Source organism: Xiphophorus maculatus, chromosome 23 (assembly GCF_002775205.1).
Source record: "Xiphophorus maculatus strain JP 163 A chromosome 23, X_maculatus-5.0-male, whole genome shotgun sequence".
Lineage (NCBI taxonomy): Eukaryota > Metazoa > Chordata > Actinopteri > Cyprinodontiformes > Poeciliidae > Xiphophorus > Xiphophorus maculatus.
In genome coordinates this window covers 10,521,373-10,539,501 of record NC_036465.1, presented here as the reverse complement: position 1 = coordinate 10,539,501, position 18,129 = coordinate 10,521,373, and the positions used below count along the sequence as shown (strand labels likewise).

The 18,129-nt window shown below is 37.5% G+C and overlaps 1 protein-coding gene across 4 annotated transcripts in view; it reads left to right on the top strand.

Annotated features, from left to right (window-relative positions):
• The window catches only part of enox2 (ecto-NOX disulfide-thiol exchanger 2), a 193,783-nt gene extending 175,901 nt beyond the window's left edge, over window positions 1–17,882 (top strand). For all 4 annotated transcript variants that reach the window (XM_023328396.1, XM_023328395.1, XM_023328397.1 and 1 more), the window contains 5 exons: window positions 2,987–3,127; window positions 6,942–6,998; window positions 8,826–8,931; window positions 11,329–11,414; window positions 16,049–17,882. In XM_023328396.1, coding sequence (XP_023184164.1) covers window positions 2,987–3,127; window positions 6,942–6,998; window positions 8,826–8,931; window positions 11,329–11,414; window positions 16,049–16,180 — 522 coding nt within the window. In that variant the 3' untranslated portion in view covers window positions 16,181–17,882. The remainder of the gene's footprint in view (window positions 1–2,986; window positions 3,128–6,941; window positions 6,999–8,825; window positions 8,932–11,328; window positions 11,415–16,048) is intronic.
• The last annotated feature ends 247 nt before the right edge of the window (window positions 17,883–18,129 follow it).

Below are 18,129 nucleotides of genomic sequence, written 5' to 3'. Positions count from 1 at the left end.
CACATTCTGACTAAAACCAGGAAGCTGGAGCACATCACACCAGTTTTAAAGTCCCTACATGGGCTTCCTGTAGATCAGAGAACAGATTTTAAAATACTGTTGTTAGTTTATAAATCACTAAATGGCTTAGCACCACAATACATTAAAGATCTGCTGCTGTTGTTGTATCAACTTTCCACTCCTCTCAGGTCTTCTGGTTCCGGTTCTGCATCCCCAGAACCAGAGCCAAACATGGAGAAGCAGCATTTAGTTTCTGTGTGGAACATTGATTCATTTTAGTCTGTATGCCAACCTTTCTTTTATTTGGTTTTATTAAAACCGTTGGATTTTATTGATTTGTTTGTGTAGGTCTACATAAAACAGCACCGTTGCCTTGCAACAAGAAAGTCCTGAGCTGAATCCCATTTCTGACTTTGCACGTTCTCCCTGTTTATGTGGCTTCTCACTGATAACAGCTAATACAAATAGGAAATGTTTTATCAATCAACATTTTGGAAAAAATGCTGATTTTTCTCATTCATTTGCTTTTTCAAATGTATTCTTGAAAACAACATGTACCGTTTTGTCACCATTTCATAGATGCTCTAAAAGTTTCAGCAGTAATTCATAATTTGGACTTTGGAACCTGAAAGGAAACTGAAAGTTTTTCCAGTTCACCTAATGAAGCCAGCAGTTTTACTTCTGTATCTTACAGAATAATAAGCAATGCTTTTCCAGGTATCTGTTAAATTTAGATTTGATAAAAGTAAAGTGGCACTAAATCGACTGTGGTGTTTGTCAGATGTCCTCTCTCAGCTGTCTTTCTTCAGTAATGGAAATTATGATCGACTGGCGTTTAGAAGAAGAGAATCCATTAAGGCTGCGTTTTTCCTTTCTGCTTCTAGAGTAATTACCTTTCCAACATGCGTCTCTCTCTCGCTCTCTCTCTTTTTCTCTCTCTCCGGGTGTGTTTATGAAAAAGATGAGGCGAACGGATAAAATGAAGTCGAATGCACTGAAATTGGATACCTCGACCTGGCCGGGTCCACAAGGTGTTTTGCCGCAGTATCCTGGATTTGCAATAAAACTTTATCAGCATGTATTGACAGCTTGTTAGCCTCTCATCAGCCGTGGTGTATCTGGCAGTATAAGCACTCAGTTTCTGATTGTGCAAACAGTACTATCACCACAGGAAACTGATCATTTAATCTGTGCTCAACAGATAACTTTGGAGGCTGTTGTCTCTTAAAATTTTCTTAAATCCAGTTCTCATACTTCATCCTAAAGCACGTCCTAATTTTCTTAATCTTTGTAAAAAAAAAAATAGATGTGAAGCTTTTGAATATTTGGCAAAATTTGTTTTAGATATGCAATGTTCTTCACATCTTTTGGCTCAAAATGTGTAAAAAGTCTGTAATTTTCATCTTTTTATTGTAGTAGTAAAATCATGATTATGTGATTTAGAAAAATTGACCTTCATTTCAAAGGCATTTATTTAGAGGGGGAAAAAGTCCCAAGTTAGGATTTTTGTATTAATTTTTTAATAAAGTCACATAATTATTATTACCCGCAGCAATCTCTTCAAAATAAATTTAGCTTGAGAATTTTTCATCTGGACTTTAACTTTTTTAATTGATCAGTGTTTCCTAGAACTTTTAATTAGCAGTCCACGACTCTTTATTTTCTCGTGGCAAAAATATGTCATCCAGGGCTCCTACATGAATTAGTGGAAAGCAAGAAATTTCCTTTAATTATTTTTCATGTCTGGATAGGTTTAGAAAAGTTTTTCAATTTTAAGCCTCTTTTTCCCTCTTCCATTTTCTGAAATATAAAACTCTAATAATGCAGAACTGATTTCAGTCCAAATTGACACGTTTTATCTTTCATTTGCAACAACACACCTTGATTCCAGTGCTTTATTAATCATCACTGTTTTGTTTTCAACTTACTGACTGAATGCAGATTTATTCAAAAATCAAGTTTGGGTAAATTTACTACCGTTTGGTTTCTAGACCTGTTGTTTTTAACCTGACTCTAAAAACTTCAAACCAAGCTCTAAAACTGTTATTCTTTGGATGTATTGCAAAGCAAATTTGGATATTTATGTTCAAAATTCCAACATTTTTTATTTGACCAGTCTAAGAGTAATAGATCTAGAAATTGGACTCATCCTGTTTAGTCTAGATACCAAAAAACCACTAGAAGAACACTGTAAAAATCAAAAAGACAATTTTAGCAATCTGTAATTTTATTATTTCCGCACCTTACAGGTGATGGCAATTGAAGCAGAATCTTGATAGTATTTTGTTTTCAAATGTCCAGAATGTTTTAAAAACCACAAAAAATGGAGAGAAATGTGAGCCTGGAAAAGTATTCTGCAATGAAACTTTTGTAGGAACCCTGCATATCATTTATGTAATTTAAATACCATTCCTTCAAACCAATGGTCATTTCATTGTTCCCATACACAGAGAGGAGAATGGTAATGGAGGTGGAATTAAACCTGTAAGAGAAAATGTAAATTTGGGTCTTGGTTAAGTTCTTTAACAGTAATAATTTTCCAAAGTATGGCTGAATCAACACAATGTAGAAAATGAGAATAGAGCATAAAATAGGAGGAATATTGGGGACCTAGAGATATTCTGAAAATAGGAAGAACCAAATATTTCTCTCTTTAAGCTCAAACCTTTGATTTGATTTGTTCCTGGATAAATGTACTGCAATTAAAAGTTTCAATTTTCAGATTTTTTTATTGTTGTTTGAGATTATGCTACAGCAATAGTATTTTTTTTCTATACATCTTTACCTCGGGGGGCAGAGAGGTCATTCATTATTTAATTTATTGCATTTTAAGATTGATGTAATAAATTTTTACCCATGCAAAGTTTGCCTGCTCAACAATAATGTGTAAAATGTGCTGATTTAATTTTTTTTTATTCCACCTCCTGGTGTTTTTACGGCTGGTTAGTTCTCAGCAACATTAGTGTCTTAATGTCTGTTTTCACAGCAACTTTTAAAAATGAGGGACGAACTGAAGCAGCGGGAGGCGGAGCTGGAAAAGAGCCTGGAGGACAAACAGCAGCTGAAGTTGCAAGTCCAGAATCTGAAGGAAGGTCTCCAGAAGCTGCAGAGCACACACACAATGCAGGTCAGTGTGACAGATGACATCCCTCACTCTGCTGGCTTTCACCAGAGCCGACACGGAGCGTTTACTTAGCGGGCTTCACAGCAGGACTCGTCTGTGGGTTGTTCTTTAACAGTAGAGAATAAGAGAATAAACTTTGCAGTCTGCGCTTTCATGAGAGAGAGGTTAGCTGAGGACGTCCAGCATTATGCAAATCCTGAATGAAAGTAAAGGAACAAATTACTAGTGAATCAAAGTGATGATACTTACTTTAACCATTTTTCTAAGCTCCTAAGAAATCTCCAAATACATTCTGTGCATATTTCTATCATGAAACTGAAGGAAAGCGCTGACAACAGTGTCATTGATTATCTGGCTTCATTCAGTGTTCATTTTCACCTTAATTCATACTTGTATCTTTTTTTTATGTAAATTGCATTCAGCTCAAATTTCTTATTGGATCTTTCTCATTTCAAGTGTCTCATTAAATGGTTCTTTATAAGACGCCTCAGTTTAACTTCTCTTATTTCATAACAATAAAAAGCCCAATTAACACACACTAAACACGAACCAGTCCTGTGATTGCCTACTTTCACATATTTGCATATAATATTTTTCTCTTTATGTTAACATTTTAATCAGTCTTTAAATAGCAAAAACAGTGGGTCTTGGATTACAAATTAATTGCTGCCTTGCTGGGAATTTTAAAGCAGTCACTCCAGAAAAGGATCTATCTGATGATCTGTCAATTAATATTTATGCTTTTTCACTTTGTGTACAAACCTATGGATTTGTTTTTAAGGAGCCAAAACTGTGAAAAAAATCCCATACTTCTTTTTGATTTGCTTCTGAGAAGCCAGACTTTCTTAGAATCTTTAAAATTCATTTGATGCAATGCAGTACAGGAACCAATTATTTTAAGCAGCTTATTTGAGTGGAAATGTTAGATAAAATGCTATAACTTGCAGTTGCAGAGGTCTTCAGAGGCAGAAGGTGCAAACATTCACCTCAAAACCCCCTTTTTTAAGCATTTTAACTGATATTTTACATAATTTGCGTTGCAGTATATGATTTAAAGTAATCAAAGCAATCATTAATGTTTTGCATGTCCAATTTTGTGCTTGTAAATAACAAGGCACTGCTGCCTCTGAGACTCGGCGTGTGTGTGGGGGTGTGGGGGGCGTGTGTGTGGTTCATGGTCCTCTGGGATGCACCGTGCAGAGTTGTATCATGTAAGATCTGTTCAAATTACAAACTTCCACTTACTTTGAAGTCGTTTTGACCCTACCACAGGATTTTACAAAATAAAAGTAGTTTAAACTGGCTCGGAAAAATACTGCTATGTGTGTATCTGTATTGATGACATCACAAGAGTAACTGGAATTGAGATTAATTTGATTAAAACTAGGGCTGGCACTTTAACAACACAATTTCAATTAATTAATTACATAGATTTTAATGCATTAAAGATTTGAACACAATTAATATTTGAAATTAATATAATTCATATATTTGGAACTTTTTTATTCATGTGTTTCTTGTAGGCCTGTAAAACTGACGCACAAGCATCATTCATAATTGACAGAAATTGACAGAAAAGCCGATTCTCTTGGCCCACTGGGGGATAATTTTTGCTTCAAAAACCAAACACGATGTGTCCAAGTTGTGCTAAAAGTTGTATTAAAAGGAGTTGATCTATCAGCAAAGCTATTCAAGTCTAAAATAGCATTTCAGCTTTAAGCATATTGCAGCAATTCAAAGGGATTTTGATTTGTAAATGTTCCTTAGTTTGTCAATATATAGTTTTCAATTAAAATTGGATTAATTGCAATTAATGAATTAATTACAGAACCTGTAAGTAACTCCCAGCACTAGTTAAAACATGTAAAACATTTGAAAACATACAAAAAATACAAACAGGCACACATTTTGCCTTATGTGATGTCATCAAGCATCTGTGTGTTTTGCAAAAGCTTTTTTTGGAGGGTAGATCATATTGTGCGTAGATAACCATGTCAACAAAATAATAAAGCAAAACCTGACCATGACACGGTGTCAAACTATCCAAGGTAAACTTCTCTTATTTTTACAGAAGTGTCTGGTGTGCAGCTTTAAAACTGTCTCACGGTTGTAGCTGGTCTTTGCAGCGTCCAGAAGAGCTCACTTTAAATTAAACCAGAGCCGTTTCAGGAGCCTGAATCATTGCTTACAGACACTTGTGCTTCATTATTTATTCACTGGATGTGTTGCTTATGTTAAGATGCTCATTTGCCAGCAAAACTGAGCCTAATACTAATTAATGCCCGGTTGTTTAATAACCAAGCTGCAATGCTAAATACCCAGTCTTAAAAACATTTTCAAGTGTCAGGGGTCATTTTTCTCCGGTAGCCCCGACATGTTTACTAATGTTTCAGGTGTTGTCCGCTATCCCCGGTGGTCTGCTATTTGTTTGTTAATGTTCCCTCCAGCTCTGTTTAATGAGAGCAATGGCTGTCATTATAATGAGCCTTGGTTAAATCACCTCTTAAACTGATAATACAAACTAAGGGCTCTCACAGCTCATGAGGATTCCCTCCATGAGATCGCCGGCGGGTTCCTTTTAACCTAGAGCTGAATCAGGAACGTGTTGGCAGTCCCCTTTATCAGAGGGACGCTTGTCAATAGCTTGTTAATGGTGATGAGTTTGATAAGAAATGTGTCCCCACGCCTGTGAGCTGAAGGGAAATATGCTAATTAAAATTCCTGCATGCTGGCAAACTTGAATCATGAAAGACAGTCTCATTACAGGCTAAAAGAGAAATCAATTTTAGGGTTTGGGTTTCACTGAAGATTAGCAGACACTGTAGGACGATTTGTCATGTTGAGGATATTTCTTTACGGCCTCAATTCTCTTTCATCGGTGCAGTGTCCCTGCTGTCCCCAAGCTGTCATCACACATTACTCCTGCGACTCGACTGCAGGTCATTGCGGAGATTAACCTTCTTATTATTACGATCAAAACAAACTTTTTCATCAGTTTTTATCACATTTTACTGCTGCTATTGACAGTTTTGTGTTTGATTTATTTGTTGGTTTTTTCGTTCTAATTAGATGAGCACTTCATACACTTTTTGATTTAATTCCGTCGAGTTGAACGGCTCCAGTCCCACACATTGAAGGATGTCGCTTTTGAGCTATCTGTCTCTTTACTTTGAGGTAAACTTTTTAGTTCTGATTCTTTATATAAATCAGGGCGTAACAGATATGCATAAATGAATTTCCCAAAAGATTAAGGTAGAAACTTGCAGCGTTGTACTGCTAATAAAATTTACGTGGCTACTTCCACATCATGAGATCATTTGATCACCAGTGCGAAAGGAATCAGTGTTTGTGGATTTTTCTGTGGAACGTAACTTTAAATTATTCATAGAAATCCCATCTATTCACTAATTTATTTTTACAGAACTTTTCTAAAATATTAGAAAGAAAATGCTGCTTGGGGAATTGAAACAGCTATAGACACTGCACTATTGGCTGGTGTTTTTTAAAGCAGCCAATCCAGGACTCTATGTTAGATAACTACTGGTCAGGTAATTTGATGTCGAATAATTTGGTTGGATTTCTTAGAGGGCAGCCATTCAGGAAAATCTGGACACAAACTGTTGTATGTTCATCAGATGATTCATTTGTTCCCGTTTTGACTCAGATTAGTTAAATGTCTCCATATGGGGTCGAGTGATTCAGCTTTACTTGTTTGTTTGAAATCCACAATTTTTCTGGACTGTATTTTCATAGTAAACAATGCTTGATTGGGTACGGCAGAACTCTTCATTGCTGTGTCGTTCCTCATGTGCTGCAGCTGGAGATGTCAAACCCGGGCGATGGAGGCAAAGATGACGGCAACAACAAGACGGTTGTGAGTGGAAAACTTAGAACCCTTCCTACCCATTATGATTTTCATTCCTCATTTTTTATGTTTGTCATCTTTCTCCTTATCTCCTTTTCCTTCCCTTCCTCCACTGACATAACAGATCATTGTAGCCTAAAGAGGCTTAACATCCTGTAACTACATTTGTCATTGAATTAATCACCCAAACTCAGCCGAGATTGGAAATAAAGCAGCCGTAAACACTAAAATGCCTTGCACATGTGTATACGTCTACACTCCCACACACTGGTGAAACGGGGTGTGATGAATAGATTAAAAACTGCAAATGGCCACCAGGCATCCCACAGCATGAGTGGAAACATTACACACAGTAATATGTTGGACAATAAAAACTCCTCTGTCTTTTCTCTGCCACCTGTCAGAGATCTGGAGCAAACTGTTTAATCATTTACCGTCTAAGTCTCTTCCCTCTGCCTCTGTTTGCTTCCTTAAAGCTCATCTCATTTTGTGACGTGTGTGTGTGTATGTGTGTGTGTGTGTGTGTGTGTGTTTGACAAGTATCACTTTGTTAGAAAAATAGCTGATGTCTGAATTTCCTTCTGAGCTTCACCCGTAACCGATTTATTGTTTCTCAGGATTGATATGGTGAAACCTTCTGATGTTTTCATATATTTATCACAGACATGAATACATTAAACTTTTAAAGACACATTTCTTTCTCTTTTTTTCAGGCTGAAATTATTAGACATCAAAAAATCAAAAAGTGGGTGCACAAGTTTGAATTTATTATGATTTCATTAATCAGATGTATTTGATTTATAAATGTAAACATAAATTCTCCATATGTTTAGACTAAACTTGAATTTTAGGGCAACAATTCCAAAATGAATGTTTGGGACAACAAACTCAGCCCATCACCCAGTAAAAGCTACCTAAACCACAGTGAAACATGAAGGTGGCAGTATCATAATGTGGGATTATTTTATTTGGATAAAATAATCCAAATTTTATCCAAATTTGGATTAAATTTGGATACATTTCTGGCGAATGTATCTCCAGAAAGATACATTCGCTCTTTCTGGAGCAAATGTGTAGAAGAATTGTTACAAATACATTTCAATTTTGGCCAAAATTGTTTAGTGTTTGCTAGTAAGATAAAAATTAAGTCACGTTTAATTTCTCAGCATCGGTGTGAGTCCAGTTATGCATCCAGATCAGATGAAAAGTGGTTTCACAACAAGAAAATTAAAGTTTCTGAATGGCATAGCCAGAGTCCAGAAATTGGATAAAAAATCTATGATCCTGAAGAGGGCAGCAGACAACTGACTACATTACAATCTCATAGATTACAAGAACCTTTACGAGTTGGAATGGACATATTTTGTCAAATTAAGTTGTTGGACGCTGTCAAAGAGGACAAAATGGTAAAAGTGACTCATGGTTTAGTTTAAGGGCGAATAATCTTGTGCATGGTGGTTAGATTTTCTATTTTGCTTGACTTGTACATTATAAATATTTGATTATATGTGGAAAATGTTTAGAAATGATATTGGGGAATTATTGCTATAGAACATAAACTTGGCTCTTCAGTACCACTATTTATGATTATTTGATTATTTCAATGTGTGGATAAGAAAAAATATAGTTAACTTGTGCACCACCCTTAAAAATACTTCCTTAAATAAAACATGGGAAATTCAATACATCTGATATTTATGATGACTGAATGTAAACTGCAGCTAGCTGCTTATTTCCATATGATTCTTAAGCCTTAATCCTATTTTAATTTGTTTACATCAGCGACTAATGCCTGATTTATTCATGGGTTCTCTTTGTGTGTTTTCATGTTTGCAGGAAGCCACACTTTCAGCAGTGGTGTCCTGCAGTCAGGAGAAAAGAGGTCCCACAGAGAAAAACTCAACAAGTCCCATTCACTCAGAGAGGGAAGCCCTGCTAGTCGGTAAGCTGCCGCCACTTTTGCATCAATGTCTTCATTCAGGCTCAATGTTCTGTGCAAACTGAAGCTCTGTGGGCTTTTTTTCACTCTCATTATTTTACAGAGTCTTGTTTAAGCAGATTCACTTTATTAGCTCCTTCAGTTGACAAAACACATCTCAACATTAAGGTTACTTATTCATCTATTCTTTTTTCTGAAGAAAAAACACTAAGACTGCTTTCAGTTTAGCTGGAACTTATTAAATTAATACGTACTGGGACTATTATCATTGTAGGCTTTCCTATAATAGAGATTATTATCGAATAATACTTCCATGCCCAGTTGTCTGTCCTGTGACTTTTGTTGAGCAAATGCTTCTCTTTGTTCCACTCAGCTTAATCATCTCTAATCGATAGAGTGTCACTCTGATGGTCATTATTTCATCATGCTTGTTTATTTGCTCAAAAAAATCTATCTATTAGTTAATGGAAGGTCAGTTAGTAAATGTTTTGCTGTGCCCCCAAATCTATAAAGTCTGCTTTTCATAAAGCAGACTGTTTGTAAAAAGCTAGTGTCTTTTTACAAACACTGAGTTAAAAGACATTAGCTGCATTTTAATATGATTTTCTGCAGAACTTTGTTATAAAATTTGGTCTGATTTAACTTCAAACAGTGAGAAAAAAAAGTCCTGCAACTAGCTAAGTATTTCATTGATGCTTTTCACCTGGATCTGTGCATCCCTTAAGCTTTTCCGAAACACACACAATGGAATGGTTTAGATCAACATATGTTCATGGATTGCAAAGGCATATTCAAAATCCACACCTAAATTCAATTAAGCGTTTACAACAAGAATTAAAAATTGATATTCACAGATTCTCCCTGTCTAATCTGACTGAGTTTGAGTTATTTTGAAAAGAAGAACGGTCAATATTTGTCACATTGTAGCAGTGGAAAGCTGCTAGAGACATACCCTGAAAGACCTGCAGCTTTTTCTGATAAGTATTGGCTCAGGGGAGCTGTGCACATTTTTGTTTCACTTCACAATTAGGCAGTTTTGTGTCTGGGTCTAAATTCCCAAATAAAGGTGATTGACAGTCCATTAAAATATCTTCTGATGTTTCACTGGCAGCCCTTGTAGCTTAGTTTAACTCTGACATACAGAAGTGACTGTGACACATTAGACAGATGCGTGGCTTCCTAATTAAGTTCATTAAATTAATTGAGCCGTGCGCAGATCAAGGACAAGTAGAATTAACAGCCACTGTCTAAACACATTTGTAAATTAGATATTTACATGTATTATTGTTAATAAGGCAATTTGTGGAGGAAAATTGAGCTGTGAGGGAAAATAAAAACAAGCAGTGGGGAATAAAAACTTTGTTTATGCCTTTCAGAGAACATGCATTATCACCGCTTCACATTCCTACCACAACACAAGTGTTAAAGTTCTGTATTTGAAATAATTCTTGTCTCTGCTGCAGGCTTTGTTGTATTTCCATAGTTGACAGAAAGCGTGGTGTCAGAGTGTAAGCTGCAGATGCTGCTCAACGCCTGGTTGAGTTTTCAGACTACAGGAACTGAAGGACAAAAACAAGGAGGAACACCTGCAGTTTCTGTTAATTTATGAAAAAGGAAAGCAAGAATTACTCATATTTAAATGCACCGACTTGAAGGGAAGATAAATCCCAGCATACAGCTCACACAAACTGGAAGCTTTGTACAGTTGGAGAACATTTTTCTTTATTGGCTTTTTCATGGCATACATGCAGAGTAAAGGGTTTTTTTTTGGTTTTGGTTATTCCAGTGGGTAAATTCAGGCGAATAAATCAGAGATTTGGACTTGTTGTTCTATCTGAGTTCCCTATTAAACTCCCATTCAGCTGAGCAGCTCCAGACAAGCTCGTTGTTTGTGCTCGAGTATTGATTGACCTCCTGCAGGTGACAAAAATGAAGTCTTGGTGCATCATTTTGCCTCTTTAAAGCTTCAAGCGACGGTTGTGTTTTTGCTCAGCCAGAAGCTGTGCGTATTGAAATGTGCTGCAGCTACGTCGGTGGTTAGTGAGCGCAGACAGAGAGCTGGCTCTCCTCTGGTCTTCCTCTGCGAGCTGATGGCAGATGGTTTGTTTGTGCTGGGGGAGAGTGTGGCTTTGATCAGAGACAACAGCATCAAAGGCATCATTAAACTCTCTTTCTAATCTGGAGCGACAACATACAAGAGGCTTTTAACAGTAATGGGACTCTGGGAAGAAGTCGCTTAAAGCAGCTCCTCCACTGAGCCCTAGGAGACGGCGAAGAGTGGAGAAAAAAAGAAAAAAACACAGTTGCTCCAAACGTCCTCTGGTAGTTTGTCAATGTTTAATGGTTGAGTGAAGCTGGAAGTTAAGAGCTTTGCATGACTTATTATTTTTCTCTCCTCAGGGATCATCTCAACGTTCCTGCACGTCCACCCGTTTGGAGCCAGCATCGAGTACATCTGTTCCTACCTCCAGCGTTTGGACACCAAGGTAACGCTTTGAATCAAAGCTTCCACTGAGGAGCGCTGGAACACCGCTGCCCTTTGGTATAAATCTAGATTACATGCATTTATACAGACAGCGTGTTGGTCTGCCCTGCTGGGCTGACATATGGGCTTGGATATTCACTCTAACTTAATCCAAGCAGACCTCCCTAATGCTTTTTGCAGGCTGTTCCACAGAGGTGGATGGATTTACCAAAAGTTCCCTGAAACAAAATCACTTTAAAGGACAGTTTGACGTCCTCACGTCAAACTGTGAGGACGCCAAGTGCCCTCACTTGGGAGGCCTCACTTGGCCCCCCGCTGGGAGGTAAATGAGGGGACGACAAAAAAGTAGCACACGGCATTAAATATTTAGTCCTTCATTGAGAAATGTTCCTATGTTGATGTGATTTTTTTTCTGTAAATTAAAGGATTTAATCACACTCAACAACACTGAGCTAATTTTACAGAAGATATTAACAAAAAATAATTTTGTTAAAGTTAGAACACCCTTAAGAGTTGATGCTTTTAACAATTTAGTGGAAATAACTTCAGTGAGATGTTTCTTGTGGCCATCTACAATCTAATGAAGGTCTGCCCCATTCCTCACTCTCTCCTGCATGTGCAGTCGGCTTCAAATCACCTCTAAGCATCTTAGGATCAAGATCTGGGCTTTGACTAGGCCCGGAACATTCCCTTTCCTAATTCTCCACCAGTGCTTTGGTGGGTTTACTGGTGTTTCGTGGGCCATTGTCGATGATGTCTGGTTCAAATACTTCATCATTAGACTCATTTCCTCACAGAGAATTATTCCAGATGTCCTGATCTCCATATACGTTCTCTCTGCTTTCTTAGAGTGTTTATTACTTACTTCTTACTACTTATCATATTTCACAAATGTTTTTAAGTTAGATAAATACACAGTGTCCTATTTTTCCCCACATAGCTATATATAATATATAATTAACTCGCCTCAGAATAAAAACTCTAATGATGAGAATGAACTATTAAGGCTTTTTCGAACTGTAAGAAAATGTAATTCTTATTGCTTATAAAATCTTAAATTGGTATCAGATTTTCCTGATGTTAAGTTCTGTGAAAATATTAAAACTAACTGTGAGCTTGTAGTAAAAAGATGCTGTAGTAATGAATTAGTAGAAATTTGAAGAAATCCTCAGAGCAAAGGAAATCTTACAACTAGTCAGACACAAACCTGTTGTTAACTGATTTAAGTCATTTAGAATAATTAATTCTGAAAATTCATAATGGTTTACTATCTGAAAAGCAAATGTCTTCACTTTTACAAGAAACGGTTTCTGAAGTTGTTTTCTCAGCCAAACAACCTGTTTCATTACAGTAAAGTTACGGCTGCTGAAATAATCCTCCTGGTTCTCAGGATAATTATCAAACTTGTTCAGGACCTGAGAAATCACAGGAATGTACCTTCTCTGATGCCGTAGCATAAATGTCAGCTTGATGCAAAATCAAAAAGTTTACTCCACTTAGGTGGATTTGGAGTCACAGCTGATCAGGCTGATTGAGACTCAACAAACATAACTGAACTGTAAAACGGCAACAAACCATAAGGTTTCTTCGGAAAATGCAAACGTTTAATATCTGCTGATATAGCGTTGTAGCTCACTTATGTGAGGATTTTCATTTTTACATGTTTTAAATGGTTAAAATCGTCATAAACAATCATCAGTCTGGATGTTATACCACTGCCACTGCTGAGGATTTATTTACTTTTCTACAATCTGACAACAATATGACTGCAGCTAAAGGTGCTGTTACTACACAGAACCTCAATTCAACAAAAATCTGCAACTTTAATAACTTTTTTTGATGTGTACAGCCTGTTCCACATCTGGCTTTAATAAATGTTTTTTTATGTAATTAGAAGCCTCTTAAAGATGGTGAATATTAACATAAAATAATTAAGGGTAGGCATTTACAGCTCTGTAAAAAAAAAAAAGAGTGCTTGCCTCCATGGAGCCAAACTTTAATGAAATGTTTACAGTCGTCTGGATCAGTATTTCTCCAGGCATTCTGAAAGTCTTTCAAAGTATTTCTTTAAACTTTTTTTTAACCAGCACCTGAACTTTTTTTTTTCTTGAAGCAACTTGACTTATATTTTTCTCAAAGGGAAAATGGGTTTTCAGCAAGTCAGTCAAATCCTGACATTCATAACACAAGTTATATTAAGTTAACAATCCACCAACTTCAGAATCCAACAACTTCCTGTTTTCTGACACTTTGATTGCACCAACCAGAGCCAGGACAGCTCCTCATAATAAATAAGTATTGAGTTAAGGCCCTCTTGGATTTAGAAGAGAACTAGTAAACACAATTTATTTCAACTTGTTTAATTTAAGAAGTATAAAAGATAAGTTCTGTTTCTTAAAAATCATGCTGTTTAGATACTGCTTAAACTTAAAATTTGTTCTTTTGTTCTTATTATACCCACTTGTAATATTTTTATTTGTTTTAATTTATATTTTGGTAAATATTAAACCTCACTTTGTAATGGTCAGGCAAGAAAAGTTCAATCCCTGGTCAAAGGACCAATCCCTGAATCTGCACACACCCACTATTTAAATCTATTCTGAGCAGCAAGAACAGAAAATGGCTCACCCTTTGTTCCAAACCGCTTGTTGTTTAGGTTTAAAACAGACGTACTTACGACTGCTGTTGAGTGAAAGTCTATATAGTTGTGGTTATAATTCACTGTTAACTGAATGCAATAAACTTTATTTATAACAGATGGAGATTGTATGTTGTACTTCACATTTTCCATTTGCAGTAAATTGTCAGTCAAAATTTCTCCCTGAAAGACGAAAACAAATCCTGTCTGTCTTAATTTTGCACCATTCTTTTGTTTTAGTTGTTGGTTGTATAAAATCAGTGCAACGGTTAAAAATGACCTATAAGCCTTTTGCTTTTAAATGATTGTGTTTAACTTGAATTAAATCCCAAATACTTTTTGTTCTGTACTTTTAGAGTAATTTACCTTTGGAGAACTTTAATAATATTTAACACTTTTACATCTTGACATCTCTCCCTTGTTGTGGGATTTCTCCTCATGCCAGACTATATTAAAACCGATCCATCAGTCTGTCACTGGAAGCCGAGCACCATCTCAGTTTCTGACATTCGTTTTTGATGAAGTGCAACCACATCGTCTCAGCTTTCTGATGAGGCATTTCACTCCCATTATGACTCCTCTTTGGCACCAAGATTGAAGCTTTCAAATCACCACCTTTTAGCGTCACCTCCAAAGAGTAGGACTAACATTAGTCTCCATCTGTGTCGACAAAAGTATTATTTACCTCATCACTTAGATATTCAATTTGTCATCTTTAGAAACTTTTTCTTGCCTACTAAAGAAGTTGTTCTTGTTTGTATATTTTCATCACCGGCTTGACTCATTCTCACGTATAAAGTGAGTGTGACAGTCCTCTCGTGCGTTTATTATTATTATTATTATTCCTCTATTTTATGTTCATGTGTTGGCTTGTGCGCCCGCCCACGCTTTTCTCTCTGCGTGCGTCTGATTTCTTTTTTTTTTCTTGTGCATCTGTTGTTCCCACGCTGACTCTCCGCCACACACACCGTGCAGCCCACAGAGTTTTGTCAATATCCTTGGCTAGACTCCCCAACTACAAGCTCGGTCCTCTACGCTTATCTACTGGCTCCACACACACCGCTTCATTGTAAAATGGCAATCTTTTTTGCATGGCGGACCTCTATGTGTCACAGTATGAACACTCAGAGATTAATTAAAAACACCGCAGGTTGATCGTAGATCCTCAAATTGTTCATTTCGACGTGATCATGTGGGATTTCAATTGGCCGGCTGATCCTCACCCCACTCACGTCAGAGGATGGTTTATAAGAGCTGATGTGGTGGAGTCAGAGGAGAAAGCGTGTTCGTAGGAGCTGCTCAATGGATGACACATAGAGGTCAAAAGTTTTATTTTACAGTAGTTTAATCATTTTCTCGACAGAAAATGATTCTGTGTGATACATTTAGAGGGTTTTCTGAAAACACAGTGGCGTCATCACACTACTAAAACGTCAAAACTGATATTAACAAAAATACTTGATCACAGCAACATTTTTTGAGGGATCTTTTTTTGCTCTAGTTAAGAGCAAAAGATATGACAAGTTACAAAAAAAATAGGAAACACTTCAGCGCCTGTTTATAAAATATGATTTAAAAACGTCACTTCCTTGTTTGGTTAAACAGTGGACAAGCTAACACTTACACAGTTATTAACACCAATGTTAATAACTTTCCAGTAATATTTTTTTAGGTTATAAACGTGGCCCTTCCTGTACTGCACCATTGCTGATAAAGGAGATTTACTGACCTTTTTAAGCTGCTCTCTAACATTAGTGTAACTTACTGTTAGCATATAGCACTAGCACAGCTAGCATGTGGCATCCTTCGACATCTTATTTCTTGTCCTTTTGCCTCAGAGAAAAAGCACCTCTCAACACTGTTGTGTTTGTCTTGTTGACTAAAAAGTCAACACTCTATACGTATGAACAATCCTCTTCTTTTCATAACTTTTGCCACCTCTTAATGGGGCTTCTATCCCATTAGAGACATGTGAACCTGTCGTCTTCTGTCTGCAGATTAACCCCAGTGAGGTGGAGGCTCTTCTTTCCCGGCTGCCCTGCACCTTCAGGCAGGAGCTGACTGGCGTTGGAGCGAGTTTGGAGAAACGCTGGAACTTCTGCGGCTTTGAGGGCATAAAGAGCACTTAGGCTCCACAGGTGACACTTCTGCGGCTTCGAGAAGACGACAGGCAACACAGACTTTGTAGCAATGTGAAAGATACAGTATCTAGCTCACAAGTATCAAAGACTCGGTACTGAACCCCGACTGTACAAGGGACACAGAGGACTGATCTCAGATCAAGCGGGAATGTTACATGAGCACTTCAGGGACTGTGTAGGTGGCAGAGACTTTAAACATCATCGCTGTTGAGACCAAGCACCCATGATGGAGTCCTCAGAAGCTTGATCTCCGAGTTCCTGTGCATCTGCAAAATATTTTTAGACATAAAGACTCCCTGGGAGTCACAGAGGAGCACCAGTTTCTATCGTCACTGGATCATCACGTAGTTTTTCCCACAGGAGCAGAGTGCGGTGCGTTTGGAGCCGACACGTGACTCTGTATGGTATCAGGTCTACAGGGCTAATCCAGGAGGAGATGAGGGTGTGTCCTCCCAACCCGTCGACCTCCTTCTCTTCTCTTTTTGCTGTTGCCGGTTTGTAACATAGATCAAAAACGAATATATTTCTTCATTTTCTGTAAAGGCTGTCAGCAGTTGCATAGACTCATTTGTTGTAATACACTGTAAATGCTTGGATGATATTTTTGAATATAAAAGACATTTGAATATAAAGAAAATAGCAAAGTGTCTGTATTTTTGTGCATCTGGCTAGCAGGTAGAGGGTTTGTGTGACTGATATGCACAAGACAAGAAGGCTACCTCTAAGTTTGTGCTCATTCTTGCTTGAAGAGCTGTGTTTTTTTCTCGTTTCCTTCATCTATCAGGAGCTGTACTCAGAGCTGGGTTTAGAAGCTTACATAAGGGCATTTGTGTCTTTCAGAAGCCAATTAAGCCCGTCTGTCAGCCTGGCGAAAGGCAGAACGTTTGCATCACACTTAAGTGGGAAGCACACCTAGGGGATTGTGTTAATGATGTTTAATTGGAGAGGCAGTTGGTGTGTGTGCTTTCTGGCACCGAGTGAACGGCAAACTGTATTGTTTGTGTACTGTGCCTGCATCCTTGTATTAAATGGTACTGCAGAGCTTCACGGAGTGAGGGAAGTCGTCTTCTGCACTTCCTGCAGATAGAGAGCTCACCAGCACCAGGACCGGAGGTTCCCCCCTCACTGAAAACCCAGTCGAGCATTCTTAATGCGCCGCCACTGGGCCGTGGGGCGGCACGCTCTCTTCCCCGATTGCTCTGAGAAACAAAGATTTATTATAATGTGTGATTTGCTCTCATTTAGCCTCTTCAGACTCCTGCAGTCACTGCTTTTGAAAAATTAGCGCCTCTGCATACTATTCTTCTAGCTCAATGTAATGTTTTAAAAAGAAGGCCTTAACTTGCCATTTGGACAAGCTATTATTTAATTGTTTAGGATGCCCATTGGCTAGGCTTTACACCCAGCTGCTCTTCCTTATGTCCATCATTAAAAACACACAACATAGAGTAAAAATCTTTCAATGGTAGATGACAGATTTAACATGCATATCAGTAAATTTAGCCATTCCAGTTAAAAGTATGTTGCTCCTAGAAAACTTTTCAGCTACTTTTGTAACTTTGCGTGAACATTGCATCATGTTATAATGTTATTCCCTTATCAAAAACATACCTGCAGTGCTGCCTTGATTTTTTCATGCATGTTTGAGAAATTTTTTATTTTGTCACGGCAATCATTCAGGTGTGCACAACGCCTGGTTGGACCTAGCACCGCCTTCGAGGACGCAGCTCCTCCTCATAGCTGCAGTTTCAGCTCCTCCAGACTAGCCAGCAGCAATGGGCAAACATCTTGTGGAACTACCAATTACTAAACGTTGTTAAAGGGTGAATAGAGGAGTGATGTGATGAATTCCTGAAGGTGGAGTTTTAGAAAGAGCAGGAGCTCTTAAAGAGACAGAGGCATTAAATTACAAAGTAAAATTTCCTTAAAGTCATATT